The sequence below is a fragment of the Kryptolebias marmoratus genome, linkage group LG12 (genome assembly GCF_001649575.2).
Source record: "Kryptolebias marmoratus isolate JLee-2015 linkage group LG12, ASM164957v2, whole genome shotgun sequence".
Lineage (NCBI taxonomy): Eukaryota > Metazoa > Chordata > Actinopteri > Cyprinodontiformes > Rivulidae > Kryptolebias > Kryptolebias marmoratus.
In genome coordinates this window covers 7478681-7502267 of record NC_051441.1, presented here as the reverse complement: position 1 = coordinate 7502267, position 23587 = coordinate 7478681, and the positions used below count along the sequence as shown (strand labels likewise).

Below are 23587 nucleotides of genomic sequence, written 5' to 3'. Positions count from 1 at the left end.
GATAAAACAATAAAATCAGAAAAGACTCGTTTTTGTTACAAACAAAGAGAAAATATTCTCTGGTAACCAATGCAGTACATGCTCAGTGCTGCCAGATACACCACAATTGTATTTATACAATCATTTTAGGTTCTTTATGATAAATACTTTATTTTTAAAAGCCTAGTTTTGGCATTTCCATGTGCCAAAAAAGGAGCTAGTTTTTCTTCATGTGAACATGCACGTTATCAGAAAGTCTGATCCTACCAGCCAAACAACCTGGCAACCCTGAGTGTGCTATTCCTTCCAGAGTGTGTTTGTGTGTGTGTGTGTGTGTGTGTGTGTGGGGGGGGGGGACCCTCTCTGCAGCGTGAATAATGAGTAAGTTTTCCTCACTCGAAAGATTTAGGCCTATTTTCTGTGTCTTTCTGCACTTAAATAATATCCACTTGTAGGTAATCGAACTAATGAAGTGGCTTCTGAGCGTCATGGTTGGGCTTTAAAGCAAAAGGGGTGAATATATATGCATATATGCATGCACTGTTTGTCTTGTTTTATTGTTTTGAGAATTATTTAACAGAAGTTTTCTTTATGTCTGTTAATTAGGGATATTAAAGTAAAATTATAAGGGCGACAACTTTGTACACAAAAAGCAACAAAATACACATTAAGCACAAAAAAAATGTAATACGAATTGTACAATTTGTGTGGTTAGCTACTGTTTAAGCAGCAGGGCTGGGCGATCACACACAAGATTCAGTTGCAAGATAATGAAGATACATTTCTGTTCCAAATGTTTCATTTTATTGAGAAGTGGAAATTTATGAAACGTGTGGGGTGTCATTCGTTGACGGTGAACTTTTGCAAAATAGCTGGAAGCAAATTATTGAAGCTAGCAGCAGAAAAACAAAACACTAAACAGTTAAAGGAAACAACTTTAAAAGTATAGTTTCCTCATACTGATTTATTGGGGGGGAAGGGGGGGAAATTGGAAATTGGGGGAGTCCGGTCCCCCCTGAGCCCCCCGGTATGTACGCCCATGACAAGAAGATGCCTAGCTGTTGCGGCTGTGTATGGTTCTTCCACATGCATGCATTCATTTCCTGTTTGTTAAAATTATAATTTTATAATGTTATAAATGTTACTTTTAAATTGTTTCTTCAGACTTCAATTATCCAACCCAAAAAACACCACCAACATGCTTCATGAGGACAAGCCCCCCCTCATCAGGAGCAGAATAAAGAATCAAGTTTTCTCATGGCCGCAAACCCTACAAATGGATTTTCCTAACAAATGTGGCACCATGTAAGAATAATAAAAGTGCTTTCCAGTGGAATCAGATGATAAATGAAACACAGTGCTAAGTTTTAGTTTTGCTCCTGACGCGCCGTGTACGTGCCTGCGCGTGGAGGCAGCAGGAGGGAGTGGCCATGTTGGTTTCGGGAAGCAGCGTTTTGTCTCGACGCTGTCACTGTTCTCGAGAAACCGAGAGGGATGGTGCGAAGCGGGGACCCTCTCTGTAAATAATGACGCCTGGCCGCCAACTTACCGAGCTGTGTTGTTTAAAGTAAACGCCTTGGAAGAGCTCGCCGTTAATGGTAAGTTTTTTTTTCTGCATCATCGTGCTATCGGGCACTTCCGAACCACGGGTGTTTATTCTCGGATGGTATTTCCTTGTTATGACATCGTAGGAACCGTAAAGTGTTTCGCGGGTCGCATTTTGTCCCCCTCCCTTTGGCGACGGAGTCCGGGTGATTTAAACACATTTAAATGTCGAAAGGAAAACGTGTGCGTCTTTAAAGCGTTGTGTGGAAGGTAAACAACAAGTTTGTCAAGTTAAAACCCCGGAAGGCCTCTTTAGGCAACCTGAGTGACGTCATATTTGTTGAAAACATTTGATATTTGGGGGGTAATTTTATAAATTGACGGTTTTAAAAGTAATTAAATATAGCTACATAGAGCCTGCTATTTCACAACAGTGCACATTTCCTATGTAAACCAGCTCTTCCTGAGTGAGTGGAAGTGACTACGTGACCTGAAAGAATACTACAGCTGATGAACCCAACTCCTGGTCTGTGTCTTCTCTCTGCCTGCCAGTAATCTTGTTCATCATGTCTGGGAGAGGATGGTCCAGGATTTTCAGGACGGGGACCCTTCCAGGCTCGAATGAAGCCCCCCAGTCTCAGGGCATCCACGTTTACCTGTTCTGGACTAAGGAAGGGGAGAGATATTTGTCTCACGCGAGCGGAGATGTCACGGCGGAGGAGCTGTGCATCTCGGCTGCCGAAGCCGTCGGTGAGAGTTACCGCTGGCACCATATGACAAGAGAAAGGAGGATTTGTTTGCAGTGTCTTGGTGTGTGTTGCTGCTGGCGTGGGTGTGTAACTTCCAGTTTGTTTTTTTATTTACCCCTGCAGGGATAACTCCTCTGTGTCATGTGCTGTTTGCCTTGTACGATCCACAAGCACGATGCTGGTACAGCCCAAATCACGTTTTCAGCCCAGAAAAGGACTCCAATGTAGTGCTTCACTACTGCATGAGGTCAGTCCGTGATTGTACAACGCTGCATGGAGGACAACATGTGCTACAGTGAGAGTATTCATGTCCTGACTTCTTCTGCTCAGGTTTTACTTTCGGAATTGGCATGGACTAAATGAGAAGGAGCCAACTGTATTCCGGTATGCTCTGAAATCTGGGACAGACCAGACTGGTTCCCCTCTGCTTGATATCACATCCCTGGAGTATTTATTCGCCCAGGTCGGTGTTTGACATAATGTAACGTGTTCTTATTTGAGTGCCCTTTTTGTGTAAGCTGCCATGTTTGCACACGAGTGTTGACTTTTTAAACACCAAAGTGATGCAACCTCTTTGCATCCCGTGTCCTTAAAAACCAGGCTAAATATGGATTTGTCAACGAAGTTGTACAAATGGAGGACATCGAGTCAGAGGAGGACCTAAGCTGCTTCAAAAATGAGAGTCTGGGAATGGCTGTGCTTCACCTCTCACACCTCGCGATACAGACAGACTCTACCTTACAGGAAGTGGCTGGAAAATACAGGTAATGTGATATTGTTTATGCTTTTCTCATTTAATTATCTGTATATTCATAGGACTAAACATTCTAAACTTAACATTCTAAATTTGTTTAGATGAAACATGTTTGTCGTTTCCTGCTCTTTTTATTTTCAATCAATTATTTCATGTTTTTTTGCTGCTGTGACATGTGTCTTTACTCTGCTTTTCAGCTTTCTACACTGCATTCCAAAATCCTTTGCCAAACACATATCCAGGGACAACTTCCTGACCAAAATCAGGATCCGGCGAGTGTTTTCCGATTTTGTGCGGACCTTCCAGCAGCACACCGTGGACAAGGGGCAGCTGGGTGCGCAGGAGATCATGTACAAGTACATCTCCACTCTCGAACACTTGGCTCCATGTTTCGGCACGGAGACTTTCCCAGTCACCCACCTGGAAGTGCGGGAACACAGCGACGGCAGCAGCTCTTACGCGAACCATAATGGCGGCAACTCGAAAAATAACCCCGGTGCTCCCATAACGCATGAAATAATGGTGTCCGGCACCAAGGGGATTCTGTGGAAGAAGGTGTACCAGCTGGTTTGTAAAAAAAAAAAAAAAAAAACAGTTTTGACCTCTTAATTCTGTGGTTTGTACTTCTTTATGTTGACTTCTCATTTGCTCTCCTTCTTTATCCAGGCACAGCCGAACCCTTATGTCAGGAACCTTTATTTGAGCTACACGAAGAAACCAAAACAACTCTCCAACAAAGAAAATGGGAATGCTTCTGATAATTGGACCTCCTTCTGTGATTTCCCTGAAATAACTCTCATAGCCATTAACGAATCTAATGTGCGCATTAGCACTCAGGACAATCACTGCATGGTGAGAGTACTTGTTTGTCTTTCCATATATGAGCTGAATACATCAATTTAATTGGTTAATGGGCTTGTGGTGCATCAGTCACATCTATTAACCAATCAGCTGAGCAGATTATTCAGCCTTTTAAATGTTTGCGTTTACTTTATAGTTTATATGCTTCTGTATACTTCTGTTTTTAAGTGTGTAACTAAGTGCTTTGGGTTTTTGTTTCGCTTTTGGCATTTTGTCATGTTTAAATGAGTGCGTGTCCAGGTGGGAGCTCCAATTTTAAGCCAGTGGTGTTTCTGTGTACGTGTGTAGGAGGTAGAGATGAACTCCAGCCAAGAGGCCTGCTCCTTCATCTCCCTTCTCGATGGATACTACAGACTGACTGTGGACGCCCACCACTATCTTTGTCGTGAAGTGGCTCCCCCCAGGGTGGTGTTGAGTGAAGCGAATCTGCTGCACGGACCTATGCAGTGAGTTTTCCGCTCTTATACAAGCACATTCAGAGACAAGCAGGTCATAAAGACGCGGTTATATCACCGCTCTGGTATGCTTGCAGTGATGACTTTGTGCTGCACAAGCTGAAAAAGGAGGCAGCAGAGGAGGGAGCATTCCTCGTTCGATGGAGTGCCCTCGACTATCACCGCATCATCCTCGCTGTGCTAAACAAAAATGAGGTAAGTTGACACCCACACCACTCTCTGGGAATTATTGCAGTGGTGTTGAAAGATCTCAGGCACTATATTTAAACCTGCGTTTATGCACAGAATGGTTCGGCGCCAAGCCACAAGCAGTTTCGTATCCAGCAGAAGGGTTCTGTGTTCTGCATGGAGGGCTGGGACCGAGAATTCTCCAGCGTGAAGGAGCTCACAGACAGCCTCAAAACCTTTGTGCTCAAGTCTGGTTCGGACAACTTTACAGTCAAGAAATGCTGTTTGCCGAAACAAGGAGGTTTGTGTTGTTGGAAATCTCAAATATTGTGCTGCATTAGGTCATCTGGATCCTGTGGTATCTTTGAGCTAACTCGTTTTTGTGTGGTTTTGGGATGCAGAAGTATCCAACCTACTTGTGAAGAGGCAGGGAGTAGAGCGCCACACTCACTCGGACTCTTTGCCCCTGAACCTGACGCAGCTCCGCTTCCACCAGATTAAAGACAAAGATATCATACAGGTGATTAGGAATGGTCCGACAAAAATACTACAGTCTCACAATGATGTGGTATTAGAAGAAAAATTAAAGAAAGGAAAAAGCCTCACATGATTTATTAGCTTTTTATAAATAAAACATGGAATCACTATTAATTTTGCTGCCTAAATAATACCACATGTTGCTTAATGATTATTTATAAGTGTAATAGTGTAATAATACTAAATAAATTATGTAGTTGGTTTAATTTTTATGCACATATATGAAGGAGATGAGGAGAACATGTTGACAGTCACTCTGTTTCTCAGCACAGATTTTAAACCAGTTTTTGATAATCTTTTTTTATTAATAACAGCTTTATTTACTGTGATATTTAGGATCAAAGCTGGAATTTTAGTTTAATCACAAGTACTGAGAATAAATTTAATATTTACTTTTAATTTATTATGATTCCAGCTAAAACACTTGAGTTAACTGGCTGTTTTCTTCATCTTTCTTTATAGTTTATTTCTAATTCTACATTAAGTGTACCTATATTACTAAAATCTGATGTTAGTAATTAATTAGATAATTATTACCCTCCATAGCGAGCTTGCTGTTTTTTTTCACCTACTAACATGCTGTTGTACTACATCTAGTTTTTTTGTAGTTTGTTTTGTAGCACAAAGCTACTATTGTAGCTTACAAACAGCAAAAAAAAATCCCTGTTTGTTTGTGGTATCTTTTTAAAAGGCATGTAGTTCTTAAGAAAAGAACGAGGGAAAATTTTTGTGGTTTCGTCAACGTGACTTCTTAACACTGTGGTACACCTTGAAACCAGTATTCAGCCCGTGTCTACGAGGTGATCATACTCACGTGTCTCCTCCGTTTTAACACAGGCTTAAAGCTTCTCTGCTGTGTTCCGTTTTGATCAAGTTAGTGTTTATATGCAGGAAGAGCATTTGGGCCGTGGCACCAGAACTAACATCTACTCAGGACGTCTGCGTGTGAGGGGTGGGGAGGACGAGTCTAACCACAACATTTACAGTTCGAAAGACATCCATGTCGTTCTGAAGGTCTTAGACCAAAGCCATAAAGATATTGCTCTGGTAAGCTAGTTTTTGTTTGCTTAAATTGCAACGCAGCAAGTTACTTTTGGTTTGATATTTATAATTTTGTTACTACTCTCTCTATTGAAGGCCTTTTTTGAAACTGCAAGTCTCATGAGCCAGGTATCCCACAGTCACCTGGTGTTCGTACACGGCGTATCAGTCAAAGGATCTGAAAGTAAGAGCAATAACCAGCTGAATGCGCTCAATTCTTTGTCCTTTTAGTGACTTCCTCATTTGCTGCTTCCTCATCTCACATGAAGTTTGATGTCATTAGTCAAATCTGCCATTCAAATGACAAGTAAACCATGAACCAAATGCAAAACTGCGCTCAGTAGCTTCTATTTTAGCAACAACTTTGTTTACATTTTTTTGTGGTTTTGTTTAAAGCCGGACTTGTTTCTGTCTCCGCAGACATCATGGTTGAAGATTATGTGGAGTTTGGGCCTTTAGACCTTTTCCTGCGCAAAGAAAAAGCCTCCATAGATGCTCAGTGGAAATTCATTGTTTCCTTGCAACTTGCGAGTGCCCTCAATTATCTCGTAAGTTCCACGTTTCTTGCATATCATGCATTGTGGGTATTAGAGTTCAAACGACAAAACAGATCACTGCACCTTTTTTTTACTGAACACAAAGTTTACATTGGAGCTGCAGCTCTCAGGCAGGAAATTATGCAATATTATCACACCAAGTTAGAGACGCACACTACAGGTATTTTTTTTTTTCCACTCATATAGCTTCAAGATTAAAGATTAATTTGATTATGATTTAACAAGAGGTTGTAAAATGGCAGTTCCTTCTGTGATGCTGACAAAGCGTAAGCTGTAAATGGACTTAACATCAGAAACGTCAGACCTTGAAGAAACCGTTCTGTGCGTACGTTTGGTTGTGCAGAGCTCATAAGTCTGCGCTGCTCGTCACACAGCAACAGGATGAAGAGGCTGTGGCTGTGTTTAAAAAAAAACAGCATCATCTCGAGTCAACATCTGTGCTACTCTTATTAAATTAGGAGATGAAACGCCTGGTTCATGGAAACGTCTGTGCCAAGAACATTCTGGTGGCGAGGCGGGGGCTAGAACCCAACGTTTCACCTTTTGTCAAGCTGAGCGATCCAGGAATCGCCCTCAACGCCCTCTCAAGAGAAGGTGAGCACGCACAAGTCGGAGTAAATGAAGTTTTGTTTGTCCTAACGTTCTAATCAGCTGTAGATGATCTGTACTTTCATGTGCTTTTTTTTTTGCTTTACTTCAGTCAGATTTAGGAAACAGGAAGGTTTTACTAGACCACTTCCTGTGACCCGTTTCCTGTTGTCTTGCAGTTTTACTCCACGATGTAGAGTTTAAGGTTTCACGGAAAAAAAAAAAGTTTGAACCAGTAGTTTATTATAAAAATAAATTTTAGACTATAATTTGTTCAAATTTTCTTGTCATGAGGTGGTGTTTAAAAAAACAAAAAAAAAAACCCAGAGCCATTGTCATAAGTGTTCTTCCACGATGCAGAACGTTTGGATCGGATCCCGTGGATCGCCCCTGAGTGTATCGACAGCGACGCACCTATTGGCAATACTGCTGACCAGTGGAGCTTTGGCGTCACGCTGCTCGAAATCTTCAACAATGGCATTCTTCCTATGGGAAGCAGCACATTATCGGAGGTAAGTCCAGCCTACAGCTTTAGGTTCGATCTTTCTTCCAGCTAGCAAAAACTGTGCATGCCTATACGCTTTCAGCTGCTAGCTCTGAGACCATGACCCTTCTCAACCCAACAGAAGGAGCGTTTTTATCAGCAGAGGGGTCGTCTTGCTGAACCATCCTCTCAGGAACTTGCCAAGTTCATCAGCATGTGTTTGACATATGAGCCAGACGCAAGGCCATCCTTCCTCATCATCCTCAGAGATATCACAGAAATCATGAAGAACAGTCAGTCATTAATTACTCGCTATACTCATATTTTGTTTTTCGCTTGTTTTAGTGCAATTATTTGACAGAGGGTTTTTTTTTTATTCGCACAGATCCTGATATACTTCAAATTGATCCCCTCCCACCATCAGACTCCAACATGTTCCAGAAGCGCTACCTGAAAAAGATGAGGGATTTAGGCGAGGTGAGTTGACGCAGCACACATGTACTTTTCTCTTCCTGTGCATGAAGAGAGTCATCTGTGTCATTGCTCTGGCTACAGGGACACTTCGGAAAGGTGACGCTGTACATGTATGACCCCTGCAACGATGGGACCGGGGAGCTCGTGGCAGTGAAAGCCTTGAAGCAAGAGAACAACAATGTGCCCGAGGTCTGGATGAAGGAAATCGAAATCCTGAAATCCCTCGACCACTGCAACATTGTCCAGTACAAGGGCTGTTGCACTGAGCTAGGTGGGTTCTCAGAAGTATTTTGTCTGCTTTAGATATGCTCGTTGAAACTTGTGTCACATACAACTTTACTTGATTTACTAAGTGAATCGCTCGTTGAATTGATTTTTGTCCCATCTGTTTCTTTGTTCATATTGAAAATCTGTTCCAAGAGCACGTCTGTTTTCATTGTATGTCAATATTTGGAGCTTTCAACACTCAGCCTGCTGAGCACCAGTGTAGACGACAGCTCATCATTTTGAAAATAATAAAGCAGGAAGCTAAAACGTTGCTGTGTTTTGCCCTCATAGGAAGACAAGAGGTCCAGCTGATAATGGAGTACCTTCCCCTGGGGAGCCTGCGGGAATATCTTCCTAAAAATAAACTCGGTGTGGCCCAGTGCCTCATGTTTGCTCAGCAAATCTGTCAGGTGAGTTTAGGTGATCACGTTTCTTATTATTGGAATCTGGTTTATGCTCTGCTGCTTGTGTTCTGTAGGAAAATTGTTCTGGATTTACAGGAGCAAAAAAAAAAAAAACAACCTAAAAACTGCAGACTTGCCTGCTAATATCAGCCGCTGCCTTTAATGCTGGAGTTTTACACTAAGATCAGCTTATGATGACACGAAACAACATTATTGCTAATCTCAAACCAGATCATGATCTCTCATGATCTGTTAGTGCTCGGAGGATGTTGTGAATGACTCCCAGATACTAGCACACCAAGTTTTAGCTTAATATCTCAACAACTGGCTGAGTTAGAGACATTTTTTTTTCATTCTGTTTGACTCCAAAAGTTTTAGATGTATATTTAGTGATTACTTTCTGAAGAGTTTCATTAAAATCTTTTCAGTGGATCTTTGCTAACAGTACAGACTATTAAACACACACAGAGGTTTAAAACTTCATTTTTAGGGTTGTAGTTTAGCAGCACATTGAGCTTAATCTAAATGCATTTTTTTTTGTTTTTTTTTTACTTACAGTGACAGTTCTGGTCTGTAATTATTCAGCTTGTTAACTACCACCTCAGCATTACATGTAAACACTTTATTAGGTTACGGAAATCAGCTGAGAAAGTCACTGGCTTTACAGGTTTATAATTACAAATCTAATTATAGCACAACGGGAAATGTAAAGCTATCCCTGCAGCTGATTAAAGTGTTATATGTTATTTATGATGGACTGCATGAGTGAATATTTACTCAAAGTCACAAAGGTGTAAGGAAGGGGGGAAATCATTAAACAACAAAGACTGTTTTGGTCCATTTCCTTTTTTTTGTTTGTTTGTTTTTCAGTCTGCATCAGAGTTATAAATCGACCTGCAGACTGAATGATTTTCAGCTAATTTTTTGATAAATTTGAAATGCATGTTGCCTTCTTTTTAAGGGAATGGAATACTTGCACTTAAAGCGCTACGTCCATCGAGATCTAGCCGCCCGCAATGTCTTGGTGGAAAATGACTGTTTGGTAAAGATCGGAGACTTTGGCCTGACAAAATACATCCCTGAGGGAGAGATCTACTATCGGGTCCATGAAAACGGAGACAGCCCTGTGTTCTGGTTCGTTCATGCGCCACATTCAAGAGATTTTTTATTGTGTATTTTTTCCACTTAAACTTTGTCTTTTGCATTTAACAGGTATGCCATTGAGTGCTTGAAGGAGCAAAAGTTTTCTTTTGCCTCTGACGTTTGGTCCTTTGGAGTCACTCTGTATGAGATCCTGACCCGCTGCGACTATCGCCAAAGCCCTCCAACAGTATGTTTAATAACTTTATCACACATTTACATGAGAGACCGGTCAACAAATGTTGCATTTTCTTTGTAAAAAAAGACACTTTTTCCCCCCCTTTTGTGTGCTTTTGTAGAAGTTCTTTGAAATGACGCAGCTACCCGATGGACAGATGAGTTTGGTGGCACTCTTAAGCCTGTTGGAAAGTAACCGGAGGTTACCTTATCCCAGAGACTGCCCGCGTGAGGTAACATGCTTTATAAATGACACACATGATGTTCTATGAGTTTAAGATGATGATAAAATTAAAAGCTTTGGTGAAAATACAACATTAATACAGATTTAAAACCTTATATAGTCTGTTTTAAGGTGTTTTCTTAGTTTTGCTATCAGTTATTGTAAAATTTGACTGCCCCTCTTCCCTCTCTTCTGCTTTTTTTATTGTAGAGGGTTAAATTCCCATAATTAATCTCAGCCTTAAAGAAAACATGTCAGGTTGATTATTAACTGCCTTAGGTTAATGAAACACAAACACTGCAGGCTCAGAGTAGTATTTGCTGAGACATCAAGTTACTCAACAAGTAGCCAGGGTGGTAATCAGAACCAGTCATGGCGACGTATTTTCTCTCATTCGGTTTCATAAACACTGTGCTTTACTGTTGGTCCCTCTTTTTTTCTGTAGGTTTTTAGGGTAAACAATAAGGACTGTTGCTCTTCTAGGCTAATTTAAAACAATATAAAATAACTGTGAAGTTTTACTATTTTGGTTACTGTTGTGTTCAAGAACAGAAAATGTGACTTTCATCCTTTGCCTGGGGAAAATGTCAAATTTATTTTCTAATTAGGATGTAAAACTAGATGTGATGGATTGGGAAGTTATCTTCTGAGTATTTCCATCACTGTCTTTGTTGTCAACAGGTGGAGTTCGTGATGGGGCAGTGTTGGAAATCAAAGCCTGCAGACCGGCCAACATTCAAAGAGCTCATTGAAAAGTTTGAGGCCATCCGCAGAATGTATGACTGGCAGTTCAACACAAACTTCTCCATGTCTCAGATCTGCTGATCGGGCTCAGGGAAGTCCCGCTCGACTTCATGTCATGACTTTTTCTTACAGCGTAGCCAGTAATCTGCCTCCATGTGTACACTTCATCCTGCTGCATCTGTTTACAGATCTGCCCTTAAAGCTGGTTAAAGAAAAGCACACTGCAGTTCTCATATATGATATTAACCCATTATTTAACACAGTCTGTCTGTGTGTGTGTGAGGGGAGGATTTTTGTTTTGTTTGTTTTATATTTGTTGCTTGTTCTTTTTCTTTGTCCATAACTGAGCTGTACTTTATGCTGATAAGCCATTACACGTCAGCTTTTTTAAAATATATATTTTTTTGTATCAGTGGAAGTACAAAAAGTTTCTTTAACACTTCAGACTCTTTGGTTTTCTGAGTTTCACTAATTTACAATTTCAGTGGATCTCTTCTTGCATGTCATTTTGTAACTAGAGGATCAAATCAAAATCTAATAAACCATTTTCCACTATTTATGTCAGGGTCTGAACAGATTGATGTGTGATCAGTTGGATTACAGACACGTCTCATCAGATGTCCTATGTCCTAACAAAGTACAGCAACGTGTCTCACTTAAGAACACTAAAGTTTAACATCACAGCCACAAGGACTGGTCTGAATTCTGGACTCATTTAATATTTCTCAGCTTAAGTAGAAAAACCACCCAAAGCAGCAAAACACTCATTTTATTTTTTGCTTTGCAATTAATCACCCACAGTCCCGTTTCACAGTGACAAACGCACTGCTGCTTTGTCATTGAATTTTCTATACAGTATAAATAATTCATGTAAAGCTATGAATAAGTAGTCATGTATGACAGATGAGTAAAGAACCATCTGATAGCAACCATATGCATCACTTTCCGCCTGTGTTTGGGTTCTGCGTACCCACGACACACATCACAACATCTGCAATGTTACATTTGTATATAGTTCAAATTAACAACCACAGACGGATGTGTCTAAGTAGAGTATTTCATCACACAGAGCTACTGCAAGCTCTTGATTGAAAGAAAGCACAGCCAAAAACGACATCCTAATACAAAACAAGGACCTGTAACACTCCTGAAGCAGAGGTAATGCCACTTTCAAATGACTGCGGAAGCAATAAACTGTAAAGACAGCATTCTTGGGTTTACTGCTAATTGAGTAAAACTCCTGCTCCTCCAAGTGCTGATTTTTGAACAGAACATTTGCTTTTCTGCGCCTTGCCTGGACTGTAATGCCCCCTGGAGGCACAGACATCCTTCATGACTGAAGACACTCGTTTCTCGGTTTAATGCAACTTACAGCATACTGCCCTATCAGTTATTAATATTAATAAGAATAAATTGTAGTTTTTTAAATCAGATTTTCCAGAGTAAGTCATCTAACTTGCTCTCGTGCTGTTTTTCTTTTTAGTTTTAGAGAAGACAGAAGATGCGAAAACACCAATTCCCAAACCATGACTAGTCTTTCCCTGTGCTTTAAAGCAATGACCTTAATGATCAAAATCCCAAGTTTCACCTTTGGACGACTACAGCAGACATTCATTTTTTAACTAATGTATCTATGTAATTGTGGTCAGGTATTTTCCATCCTGTCTCATCTTGTTTTGAGAAAGTAACTGTGTTTTTTTTTTTTTTAGAAACTCTGCGACAAAATTCTGAAACTGCCTTCAGATGTTTGTGTAGACATCACATTAAAACATGCATCATTAATTTGAGTAGTCAGATGAAGCACAACACAATATCTGTCATGCAGACTAGACACAGAGAGAAACCTATTCTCTGCAGGGGAAGTTACCCCTGGGCCTCTCACAGTGACTGGTTTCAGTGCATCACAGTTAGGCAGCTCAGTGAATACCTTTGAAACTTGTCCTTTTCAGCTATTTCCATCTTGTGCTGTAAAAGCTTGAATTTTTAAGATGTTTATGCTTTTGGAGGGTACTGAATCTTTAATTTAATTATGATAAACACAGATGTCTTCTAGTAAAAAATAGTGCAATATAATAAAATACATTTATAGTACAAAAATCATGACACAGAGAGGATTTTTACCATAACAATATATATGATATAAAAAAAACTTTGATTTAAACCGTGAAACATAAATACATTTACATTAATCATTTCTTTTCTGAACATTACCTTAAAAATCTGACAACAGATTGCATAAATTATTTAAAAAACACCACTCTTCCCTGATCATGATTCTGCTGAAAAGGACTGTTTTGCACGTCGTAGGGCTTTTTCATGGCCCCGCCCCGCCTTACGTTGCGTCGTAGTCATGGAGATTGCGTCCTCCTCTCGTCCAATGAGAAGTAGCGAAGGACCCACGTGTGTATTGTTTAAACTTCTCAAATCAGCTCGAGCTACCAGTCCGATTAAACTTCCAGCAAAGTGAGTGATGGCCGCCGTTGTGTCTGTTAGCACCGCGGGCAAAGATGGAAACACAGACACCGAGTGCGGTTTTGCCCCTCATCCACTCAATGGAAGTTATGACCTCGCTGCGGAACAAGAGGACTGGGTGGCTGGGGGTCGCCGGTACTCCGAGCCGTCCTCCGGCGGGGAAGAGGACGCCACACCGGGACGCGAGTGTCAGCGAAGGCTCGACGAGGACTCGGTATCACTGAGCCCCGAAGAGATTGAGAGCCGCTTGGAGAGAACTCGCCGGGAGTTTTACAACCGCAGGAAAATAATAATAAAAAGTTTACCCTCTGACGTTAGCAATCAGGTAAAAACTATCAATTATGCTGCCTCATCGATGACTGACTGATTGATTGATTGACTGATTGATAGCTCTGGCTAATTTTAGCCTAGCTTCAGTACATGTTAGCTTGTTAGCCATTTAACTCGTACGTTATCTTTTCAATTTTTATCTTTATGTTTTTTTTAACTGCACTTACAGATAATGTAAAAGTCAACACATCGTTCAGCTGCACTTCAAGCTTTATTATTGTTTAGTTAAATTTAGCCAACAAACGCAACATGCAATGAACAGGTGATCAGATGACTCACCGTTGGGTCAGTGATGGTCATCTGTGGCCTTAGTTCGGCCTTTTTGGTAACCAGGTTTAGCACCTCTGACACGTCTCAAATAAACAAAATAAAATGTCATTTATTTATATTTATTTATTTGTTTTTATCCACGTGTCCTGTAACTTGTACAGCGCGGCGCGTGTTGTTAATTAATTGAGCTTGTTTGTGATTTTAGTTGTGACGCTCCGTTTAAGTTTGGAACGTGCCTGACTCGTGGGGAGCGGTGGGCCTGCGGACCGTACCATTGTTCACAGAGTGGGGGGGTGGGGGGTAGAGAGAGAGGGAGTTCGAGATGTGAGTTGCCATGTTAACAAAAGCTGGAAGGCGTAAAGACAAAACGTTTCAGAAAATGCTAGAGAGCATCGTCATTGGTTTCTGAATGGGCCAAAATCACCGCAGAACAATTTCTCCCACAACAATGGGGGAGTTTTTCCTCAATTCCCCTTCTCCCTCAGGCGCACTTACTGCTTCCCTGTCGACATGAATGAGTTTATGATGTCACGCAGTAAGCAAATAACTTTAACAGACAATCTGTAAGATAATAAAGTCACCCATGTGTGATTTAAGAGTTGTATGAATTAAATTTAAATAACTTTGTGTTTTACAGGAGGTCCATGAGCTCTTGGGAAGCTATGACTTGAAGTACTGCTTTGTTGACAAATACAAGGGCACAGGTTGGTATGATTCTTATTCACTGTGGACCAGAATAATAATTTTTGTGTTCTTTTTAAAAGACAAGGTTCTGGACTTTCGTTATATTTTGGTGTAGATTCTCAGCCACCCAGGACATGCAGATCCTAAGAGTTCAAAAAGACAAGACAGTTGGACACCCGATTCTAGGGCTGAAGATGTTTCTCTTCCCATCTGAGGAGCTTTTTCAATTCCAAAGAAAAGTGTGGCGTTCCGAGCGCATAAAACGCAGTCAGGTGCTCCGTTAATGCAAGATGAAATCAATGCAGTACCCTCCTGAGGGTCGTTGGAGAGCTGTTTTTTGTCACGTGCATGATTGTAACCTTAACATCTCTCTTGTGATCCAGACTTACAGAGACCCTAATCGCCCTCAGGAGGGAATGGAGGGGCGAGTAATTTGCTTTCATTTCAGCCTAAAGCTCCACACTTTGCTTTGGAATTGGAAAAAGCTCCTCATCTGAGAAACATCTTCAGCTACAGTTGCCTTGATTTTAGAAACTCTTAGGATCAGACTTTCAGAAATACGTAGAAGAAAAACAGCTTTGAAATCAAACGGATTGTTTTTCAATTTTACAGCAAAACCTAATTGGCACTCTCAAGACTTTTTATTTAGATGGTCAGAGTTTCAGTCATTTATCATTATAGGTTTCAGAAACAACTTCTTTTTCCCTCCTTACTAGTAGTGTAACTCCCCCGTCACAAGGTCACATTGAATTGCGATCAATTTAAATGCACCTGAGCCGTCAATGTCCACGTGAGCTGCATTCAGGAGGAAGGACTTGATAAAAGAAACATGAGCTCAGAATAGGCTTTCTAAATTGCTTTTCATTTTCACAGAGCAATATTTCTCTAGAAGGTGGCAGACAATAATGAGCCAATATTAAAAAAAAAGCCTGAACTAGACAGTAAATTCAGGGAATGCCTGGTATCTACTTTTTAGTTATAGCAAAAATAAAATGACAGGATTATCAACAATATTTAAAATATCTAGAGTCTGTCATGTTACCATATAATGAAAAGGCAATAACATAAAAATGTGTCCAAGTCTAGATGTGGTTTATTGTGGTCAGGGACAATCAGCCACTTTTAAATGGCTTAGATTCTTGTCAGTCACTGTGACAGCTCGTGTGGTTTCAGTCTGGGTTGAAGATGAGCTGGCAGGAAAAAAAAAAGATGCTGTTTGCTGACATTGTGCCATCAGCATCGTCTTTTATCAGACATGCTTAAGGGGAAACCGTGTCAACAACGGAGGTTTTCTTTTTGAGACCTGCCGGGTGTGAAGGCTGATCTTCTCTCTTCAGCCTGCTTGAGCAAATGTCACTCCTTCAATTTACACCACATTCTGTGTTTCTGCCGCAGCGTTTGTGACCCTCCTCAACGGGGAACAGGCCCAGAGCGCCATCAAAGAGTTCCACCAGCACGTTCTGCGGGACAGGGAGATCTCCGTGCAGCTGCAGCCGACCGACGCTCTGCTGTGCATCGCCAACCTGCCCCGAGCCTTCACCCAGCAGCAGTTCGAGGAGCTGGTGCGCCCTTTTGGCAATCTCGAGCGCTGCTTCCTGGTTTACAGCGCCTCCACAGGGCTTTCCAAAGGCTATGGCTTCGTGGAGTACATGAAGAAGGACTCTGCGGCCCGGGCCAAGTCGGAGCTGCTGGGAAAGCAGCTAGGCTCCCGCATGCTGTACGTCCACTGGACTGAAGTGGGCTCGCTCACGTACCCGCTGCTGCACTCCAAATGTCTGTGCGTGGACCGCCTGTCCCTGAGCCTTCTGACGGCCCAGGATCTCCGCAGTGCCCTGTCGGACACCCATACGCCCGTCTTCTGCCAGGTCGGGCCTCCGTTGTCCTAATTCACTGCTACTCCTCAAATTATTCATTTTCAGAATAATGTATATGAACAGAAACAAACGGATCCTTAACATGAAACTCACTGCTGGGCCTTTATCTCTTATCTTTACTGGGATTTTTTTGTTCAGCTATTCTTGATTCATGCAGTGTAAGGCCAGATTAAAAGCTTTTAGAGCTTAGTGAATGTTAAGTACTACCTTGTGTATCAAAGTGTTTGAGCTGGCCTTGAGAGGAAAGGGATTGATTAAAAGGAGGCGTTACACTGTATAAACAGGTTTGTAAAGTTCTCCATGTTTGGTCCTTTAGCACCTTTCACCTTTACCCCTGTTTTTATGTCACCACTCAAAGGTTCCATAGCAATAGCACACGTTGGTTTCTATGGCGATGACCACCTGACTCCCCCAGGTGGTGTCATTCAACAGGTTTTTCTGGAACGAGAGAGAGAGAGGGGGGCATCCCTTTTTAGAATGGGCAAACATGGCTTTTCTTTTTCAGTTGGGTATTTTCAGTTTGTTTTAAAGTGTAATGACTGAGGACTTTGTGACAATTTAAGAGTAACTTGTTTGTTTCTCAGTGCTGTCTTTAGAACAAGATATGATTGCCTTGTTTAGGATGTCGTGAAATCTAGTGCTGTTAATCTCAGGCAACATCTAAGTAATGAACGGGGATGGGCATTTTAAGCAAAAACACTCTTTTTATTTTGTTGGTAATTATAAAAAATTTTTCCTAAACTATTCAGTCCTGTCTACCTAAGACCTGCTCTCACATCATGGGCTTATTTCAGCTTTTAGTAGTGCTATAATAATTAGTCCTGCAACAACAAGCTGTTTAAAAGCAGACTTGATGAGCACTACTCATCTGCAGCTTTAAGATTTAGGGCTGTAGCCTGTTACGTGTTTTTACTTAAATAAATAAAAAATGACTGTGTCCACACGGCTGGGACTTGCGGTGAATTAAAGGTTACCCCACACCAAGTCGTTCAGCTGAGAGATCCTCTAATGAAACAAAGAGCTGTATGTCTCACTGGGCTGACAAGTCTGTGGTTTTAAAAAATGCAAGAAAATAGTCAAATTCTCAGTTTCTGTCTCACTGATTTCTTTGTGTTTGCAACCAGCGAGCCGTAAATGTGGCCAGTTTTTAAAAATCGCAGCATATTTTCGTGTGCTCGGCTCGTAAAACCGCGTTCTAGATTGTGCTCATCATTTTGCTGCCCACATCATACCCCCCCCCTCGGCTTGCTTTTCATCCACCTTGGCAGCCACCCCTCCCACATTTATGGTTTAATCTACTGGAGTACATTTTTAAAATGAAGATGGGCACTTGTCACTTGAACATGTTGCCTGTATAAAAAAACAAAAAAGTTTATTTTTAGAATTTGCAAATTTTAATTTGACTTCCAGTATTTAAAAAATCTCTGGCCATCCTTAGTAATGGTGGCAAGAAAATGTAATAAAAAGAAAAGCTGCTTGATCAGGAGGGTGATTGTGGACTTGTAACTTAACCTTTAAGAAAGTTTATATGTATTGAATGGAGAAAAAAAAAAAAGCTAAAATGAGTTTTGTGTGGCTTTAGTTACAATTTTTTTGCTGTCATTTTGACAAATCTCAGTACATTTAAAATGCATTTACATCTTAAATTACACCAAACTGAACTGCATTCATTGGATTTGCTTGCAGCAGTGTCTGGAATTATATAACTTTTAATTTCTCCCTTTTATAGTTGGCTCAGGGACAAGATGGAAGTTTCCGGCGCTTTGCTGTGTTGGAGTTCGCCACTGCAGAGATGGCCGAGGAGGCACAGCGGCTCACAGATGGCAGGCTTCTGGGCGGGTCGCACATCAGGGTGTCCTTCTGTGCCCCCGGCCCTCCTGGAAGAAGCATGTTGGCTGCTCTGATTGCTGCACAAACCATGGTATTACACTTTAATCAATACGCTTAATTCAAGTTTCTCCACAGCTGCCACTTAATCAGTCGTGTGGCGATGCCTTCTCTCATTGTTCCTCCCTCCTAGGCTTTAAACCGAGGCAAAGGTCTCCTCCCTGATCCCACAGCCCTGCAGATCCTCACGGGCCTTAATAACCCTGCCACCCTCAAGATGCTGCTCAACCCTCTGTCACAGGGACACAAGCAAGGTTGAGAGCCCTCGGCCGTGTTTCCTTTTTATTGATTTTGTCATGTGTTTTATTCCTTGGATCTTGATTCTTATTTACGTCCAGGCCTCCTCGGAGCAGCTCCTCCAATGCCGCTGCTGGCCAACCCCGCTCTCTCGGCTGCCCTTCTGCAGGTGCTCCTTCAGAACCAGGCCAAAGCTCAGCAGGTACCGGCACCTTTTTGGCCTCTGCCCCTGATATGTCCCCCCCTGCTGCTCCTTCATCCTGTTTTTGATTCATCCTCAACTTGTTTTTCCACCCCTCTCCGTTCTGTCCCTCCATGCCATTAGCAAGCTTTTCTGGGGAATCAGCTTCTTTGGGCTCAGGTGCTGCACAGTAAAGAGAACCCTCTTTTCCCTTGTGTGAGTGATAATGGTGTTTAGTGTTTAGCTGTCCCGTGTGTGAGGGGAAGCTAGATGGCTTCCCGACTAGATGTAGTTTGTAACAGAGAACAGATTTGTCTGGCTTGGTAAGCTCTCTCTGGAGAAAGTGTGAAGTGTTTTATTATTTTTTCTTTCGTTATGGTTGTGGTGCTGAATTCTGTAAAACTTTAAATGCCTATCCTTTAAAGGGATAATTTGATATTTGGTAAGTAAACTTCAGTGCTGTTTCAGAGTGTATAATTCGGCTGTTTTTTGTTTTTCCCACTGAGTGAGCTTTAGCAGCCGGGCAGAGTGACCCTGATGTGACTCTGATCTGTCCTTCGACCAACAGGCAGGACTCATCGGGGACAATCCTCTGGCTGCTCTGCCCGTCCAGCAGGGAGTCCATATGCTTGGAGATGTCCCTCAAGGTTTGGCATCTTTCAGTTCCAGCCGTGTCTCCTTGAGCTAGTAATGACATGTTTTTGCTGCGCTTCTGATTGCAAACATCTGCATCCCCTTTTGTCCGTTAATCATGCTTTGCACTTCTTACATTATTCATCATTTTTGTTCCACTCACATTGCCAAATTAGGCTTAACGCTGTTCATCGGAATTCCGTATTTATAAGATATTGAGTGAGTGTGTACTCTGAGCGTGATATCTCACGAGATCGTGCATTACGTCATTTTGACCAAAAGTTCTACAGTTGTGTTAATTCTCAACATATGATGATCTCAGTTTAACATTCTGGTGTGGAAGGTGATGAATGATATGCATTCCTTCAAGGACTGCTAGGTCTCTTTATAGTTTCATTTAGAACATTTTTCTTCACTGAAAACATTTTAAAACCTTTTGCATTGATTGTGATCTTAGTCATGTTTTTAACTGTTCTAGGTGGTTCAGTCTCAGCACTGAGTCTTCAGTCAGATCCTCTGGGTCCCCTAAAGCCAATGTCACTTGGCAGGGCCATGTCACGAGAGCAGGATTCCCCCACATCAGGATGCAGCTACTCCCAGACTTCTCCTCCCACACTACCAGGCATTTCCTTTCCCCTGATGGGAGGCATGATGGGGGCAGATGGCCTTGCAGCACAAGGGGTGCGAGTCTTTTCTCCGATGTTGTGATTCATGTTTTTAACTCTCCAAAAAAAGGTAATGAAGTAAGAAAAGTAACGTTTTTATTCCATGTCAGGTTTTGAGTGAACCTCCAAAAGATGTGAACCTTCCCCAGAGCGCCTTCCTCAATGTCAACAATGCATTTTCCTCAGGTAAGTTGGGGGAAGGGGGAGGAAAAAAAACAACACTACCTGGTTCAGGCTTTCCTACTTGTTAGTCTGTTCTTGTTTTCTTGCATGAACTCAAGCAGTCAGCCAAACATATGTCTGCTCGTTCTCTTCTCCAGGAGGAAGCTGCAGACCTCACCCCTACAGGAAAAGGCCCACGCTAAGTAATGTGTCCAACCAGTACACGCATCAGAACATGCAGCCGAATTTTAATCTGCGTTACCAGGATTCTTATGGCCCTGAATATCCTCCCCTACACCGGGTAACTGCAGCTTTTTACTCCCTCGTCTGCGGCGTATTACTCATGCTTGTACTTTAATGGCATTAATGTATGCTGCTTTACTGCTGCACACGTACTAAGCTATATGATGTGATGTTGTCTGATGCCCATCTGCTGTTTCTCCTCAGGATGCTCTGGCCCACTTGTACGAACAGCAGGAGAATGTTGATACTGGAGTCTCAGCAGGATTCGGTCAGCAGGTAGTATTTTGTCTGCCATTGCAAGATGTCTCAAGCACTTGCAAGTCAGAAAGTTAATTGCACACTTTGCTTTTAGTAACAGTTTTGAACTTGCTGGACTTTCTGCAGCTCTCTCATCACCTTGACTACAGCGAGCAGTTTTCCCACTACACTTATCCCTCCAGCCCACCCCCCTCCTTGTACTTCAGCTCAGGCTCTGAGGTTTCCAGTGGCGGCAGCCTCCCCACCTCTCACCTCAACAGGGTGCGTGTGTTTGCAGCTGTTATCGCCTGCCTCTGAAAGCGAGTGGCAATAATGTTTTTACCTGTGTTTGTGCGTCACTGTTGGATAAATAAGGTTATGCTTTGGGTAGAAACCAAATGTTAAACAATTGTTATTGCACTTTAGGGTTTTGGACTATAAAAATTGTTGGTCACTGACAAAAGGTTTTGTGCTCAGGCTGTGGGAATGCCTCCTGGAAGCCACCCTGCCAGCTGCTCCCCGGGCCTGGAGAACATTATGAAGGTAAACAGCAGATTGCGTGAACTACTTTTTATACTGTCAGTGCTCTCGTACAGACACTTTTCACCAATCGCCTTTTTGTTCCTTCTAGACGCCAATCGGAAGCCACAAACGTGTTTTCTCCCGCCTGATCCCGTCTCCAGAACCGAGCCCTGAGGGGGGCTACGTGGGCCAGCACTCCCAAGGCCTCGGCGGTCACTACGCAGACTCCTACCTGAAGCGTAAGCGCATATTCTGAAAACGGGCCGATGCCTCTTGCTGTAAGATTAGTCGTTCAACAGCCAAGGACGCAGTGGCATCTCTTCGGAAATACTCAGTAGCCCAGTGGTCCGTAGATTTATCTCTTTAGTGACCCCTAGAGGGCGCTGAAGAGGGCAGCTGATCGCTGTCTGAAAAGTTCTGTCACTCAATGAAATGGTGTTTATTTCTTTTCCTGTTTTGTATTTTATTTTCCTGTTCTTGTAAATTTGCTGTTTTATTTTTCTTTTATTTGAATTTTAATTTCTTGTTCAACTTGTACAAAGAGAAAAAAATGGTTAAGTAGATAAGTGATTTTTTTTTTTTTTTTAATTATTATTCTTGTGTTGAGTGTGGTGTGATAGTTTGGCCAGTTTTACAGTGCTGCTTTTTTTATATAATGGTTGGCATTTTTTAAATGTCATCCTATCCTCAATTTCAGGCAAAGGGACTTGTAGAGTAATAAAAGCAAGCTTTATGTCCAAGGGTTTACTTTTTTAAATGGCCCTCTTTATGTAAAAAGTTCAATAGTTCAAGATGTTTGTCGTTTTGTTTTGTTTTTTCCCATCCTCCCACAGGGTTGTCTTATTTGCTGTAGAACTGGATTCAAATATTTTCCACATTACTTACCGTGCAGCTTTCCATCCACCAATGCTACTTATTCCTGACAGTGTATTATAAAAGGAAGCTTTATCATTCTGGGATGTCTTCTGAACCCTTTTCCACGTTGTTCGTCTTTCGATCCACACCCTCCAAGCGTTTCACGAAGTCTGTTCTTCACCGGGAGTCTAGCGGCTGGTCACAACTTGTTCTCATGTGTAAAAAGATGCCATTTTTAATTTTCCTTTCACTCATTTGTATGGAGTCAAACTTTTTGGTGTCTGTTATTTCAGTGTCTTTAAGCCTCACTAGCTTGTTGGTTGAGCCGGATGATGGGGTCGGGGGGTACGAGCGGTCTGCCACCTGTTCAGCTGCCCGTAGACAGAAAACGCAGACGCATTTGCAGCTTCTGTCTCTGAGAATTCAGTCTTTCTGGGGACGTATTAATGGAAGTTGATTGGTCGTGTCCTCCATGATTTTTTATTTTTATTTATTTATAGAATTATCTGGTTGACAGTTTGATTGTTTAAAACATATTACCTCTGACTTCTGCTCCAAAAGCAGCTACACTTGAACCTGAACATTGTTTTTTTTTTTTTTTTTTTTTCTTCTTTTTTGTGGTGATCATCCTGCCCTGCGTTGGCCTCCATCTGCATCTTCAGCTTCATTGTTTATTTGCTGTGTAAATAGTTACAGCTTGCTCATTTTTAGAGTCCAAACCTTTTGTTTCCTGGTGCTTCAAATGATATTTGCTGCTTCTTTTTTTGTGTGCGTTGTGTTTCGTTGTAATCCAGTATGTTGAAAAGCTGCCGTGTTAAGAGTGGCGCCGCAGCAGACTGCTCATGTTGTGTATGGACCAAGAGTCACAGCTGTAGTACGTTCTTCATTCAGTTTGATTGGATTGCAACTGCTGTCCTCTAATCTGTACCGCCATGATTCGTCTCTGTTTGTGTGTGATGTGCGCAAGTAAATGTTATTTAAACATCACGTCTCGTGGGCTCCTAATTATTTGAAACATTTCTGTGTGTGGGAGGGTTACCTTCAGATCATATTTGTTTTACCTTGGCATTTAGTTTTGGTTTCAGCACTGAAAAAAGGAAAGGAGTAATGGATGCAATTTAGCACATTTATTGCAAATGATACAAAAATGATGGTCCTACAACTCCAGCTCCAAACAAGTTGGGACAT

At 41.8% G+C, this 23587-nt stretch overlaps 2 protein-coding genes across 6 annotated transcripts; both read left to right on the top strand.

Annotated features, from left to right (window-relative positions):
* The first annotated feature begins 1407 nt into the window (after positions 1 to 1407).
* tyk2 (tyrosine kinase 2) lies at positions 1408 to 11706 on the top strand. The gene is made up of 24 exons (XM_017429365.3): positions 1408 to 1577; positions 2077 to 2274; positions 2397 to 2520; positions 2604 to 2736; positions 2874 to 3037; positions 3225 to 3594; positions 3694 to 3879; positions 4177 to 4334; positions 4421 to 4538; positions 4629 to 4812; positions 4913 to 5031; positions 5940 to 6095; positions 6186 to 6273; positions 6510 to 6637; positions 7105 to 7240; positions 7595 to 7746; positions 7861 to 8011; positions 8104 to 8195; positions 8274 to 8463; positions 8751 to 8869; positions 9825 to 9997; positions 10076 to 10193; positions 10303 to 10413; positions 11085 to 11706. The coding sequence occupies exons 2-24, from the start codon at positions 2091 to 2093 to the stop codon at positions 11226 to 11228; spliced, it is 3498 nt and encodes a 1165-aa protein (XP_017284854.1). The 5' UTR covers positions 1408 to 1577; positions 2077 to 2090; the 3' UTR covers positions 11229 to 11706.
* Positions 11707 to 11845: 139 nt separating this feature from the next.
* Positions 11846 to 23386, top strand: raver1 (ribonucleoprotein, PTB-binding 1). 5 transcript variants are annotated; one of them, XM_037978679.1, is made up of 15 exons: positions 11846 to 13944; positions 14857 to 14923; positions 16299 to 16768; positions 18507 to 18698; positions 18798 to 18918; positions 19018 to 19103; positions 19227 to 19298; positions 19651 to 19729; positions 20194 to 20396; positions 20491 to 20566; positions 20701 to 20843; positions 20990 to 21061; positions 21170 to 21304; positions 21500 to 21565; positions 21654 to 23386. In XM_037978679.1, exons 1-15 carry the CDS (start codon positions 13618 to 13620, stop codon positions 21798 to 21800), a joined length of 2256 nt encoding a protein of 751 aa, XP_037834607.1. In that variant the 5' UTR covers positions 11846 to 13617; the 3' UTR covers positions 21801 to 23386. The 5 variants fall into 5 exon arrangements, with proteins under 5 accessions (XP_037834607.1, XP_017284856.1, XP_037834606.1 ...); XM_017429367.3 differs by having other exon boundaries at positions 19003 to 19103; positions 19227 to 19262; XM_037978678.1 differs by having other exon boundaries at positions 19003 to 19103.
* The last annotated feature ends 201 nt before the right edge of the window (positions 23387 to 23587 follow it).

What these genes read in the sequence shown, in the direction of transcription:
- raver1 (XM_037978678.1), top strand. Translation starts at nt 13,618, where the DNA reads ATGGCCGCCGTTGTGTCTGTTAGCACCGCGGGCAAAGATGGAAACACA. An exon ending in TGATTGCTGCACAAACCATG is followed by an intron (nt 18,699 to 18,797) that starts GTATTACACTTT and finishes CCTCCCTCCTAG; the next exon opens with GCTTTAAACCGAGGCAAAGG. An exon ending in AGAACCCTCTTTTCCCTTGT is followed by an intron (nt 19,299 to 19,650) that starts GTGAGTGATAAT and finishes TTCGACCAACAG; the next exon opens with GCAGGACTCATCGGGGACAA.
- tyk2 (XM_017429365.3), top strand. Translation starts at nt 2,091, where the DNA reads ATGTCTGGGAGAGGATGGTCCAGGATTTTCAGGACGGGGACCCTTCCA. An exon ending in GTGCTTCACTACTGCATGAG is followed by an intron (nt 2,521 to 2,603) that starts GTCAGTCCGTGA and finishes TCTTCTGCTCAG; the next exon opens with GTTTTACTTTCGGAATTGGC. An exon ending in ATCAGTCAAAGGATCTGAAA is followed by an intron (nt 6,274 to 6,509) that starts GTAAGAGCAATA and finishes CTGTCTCCGCAG; the next exon opens with ACATCATGGTTGAAGATTAT.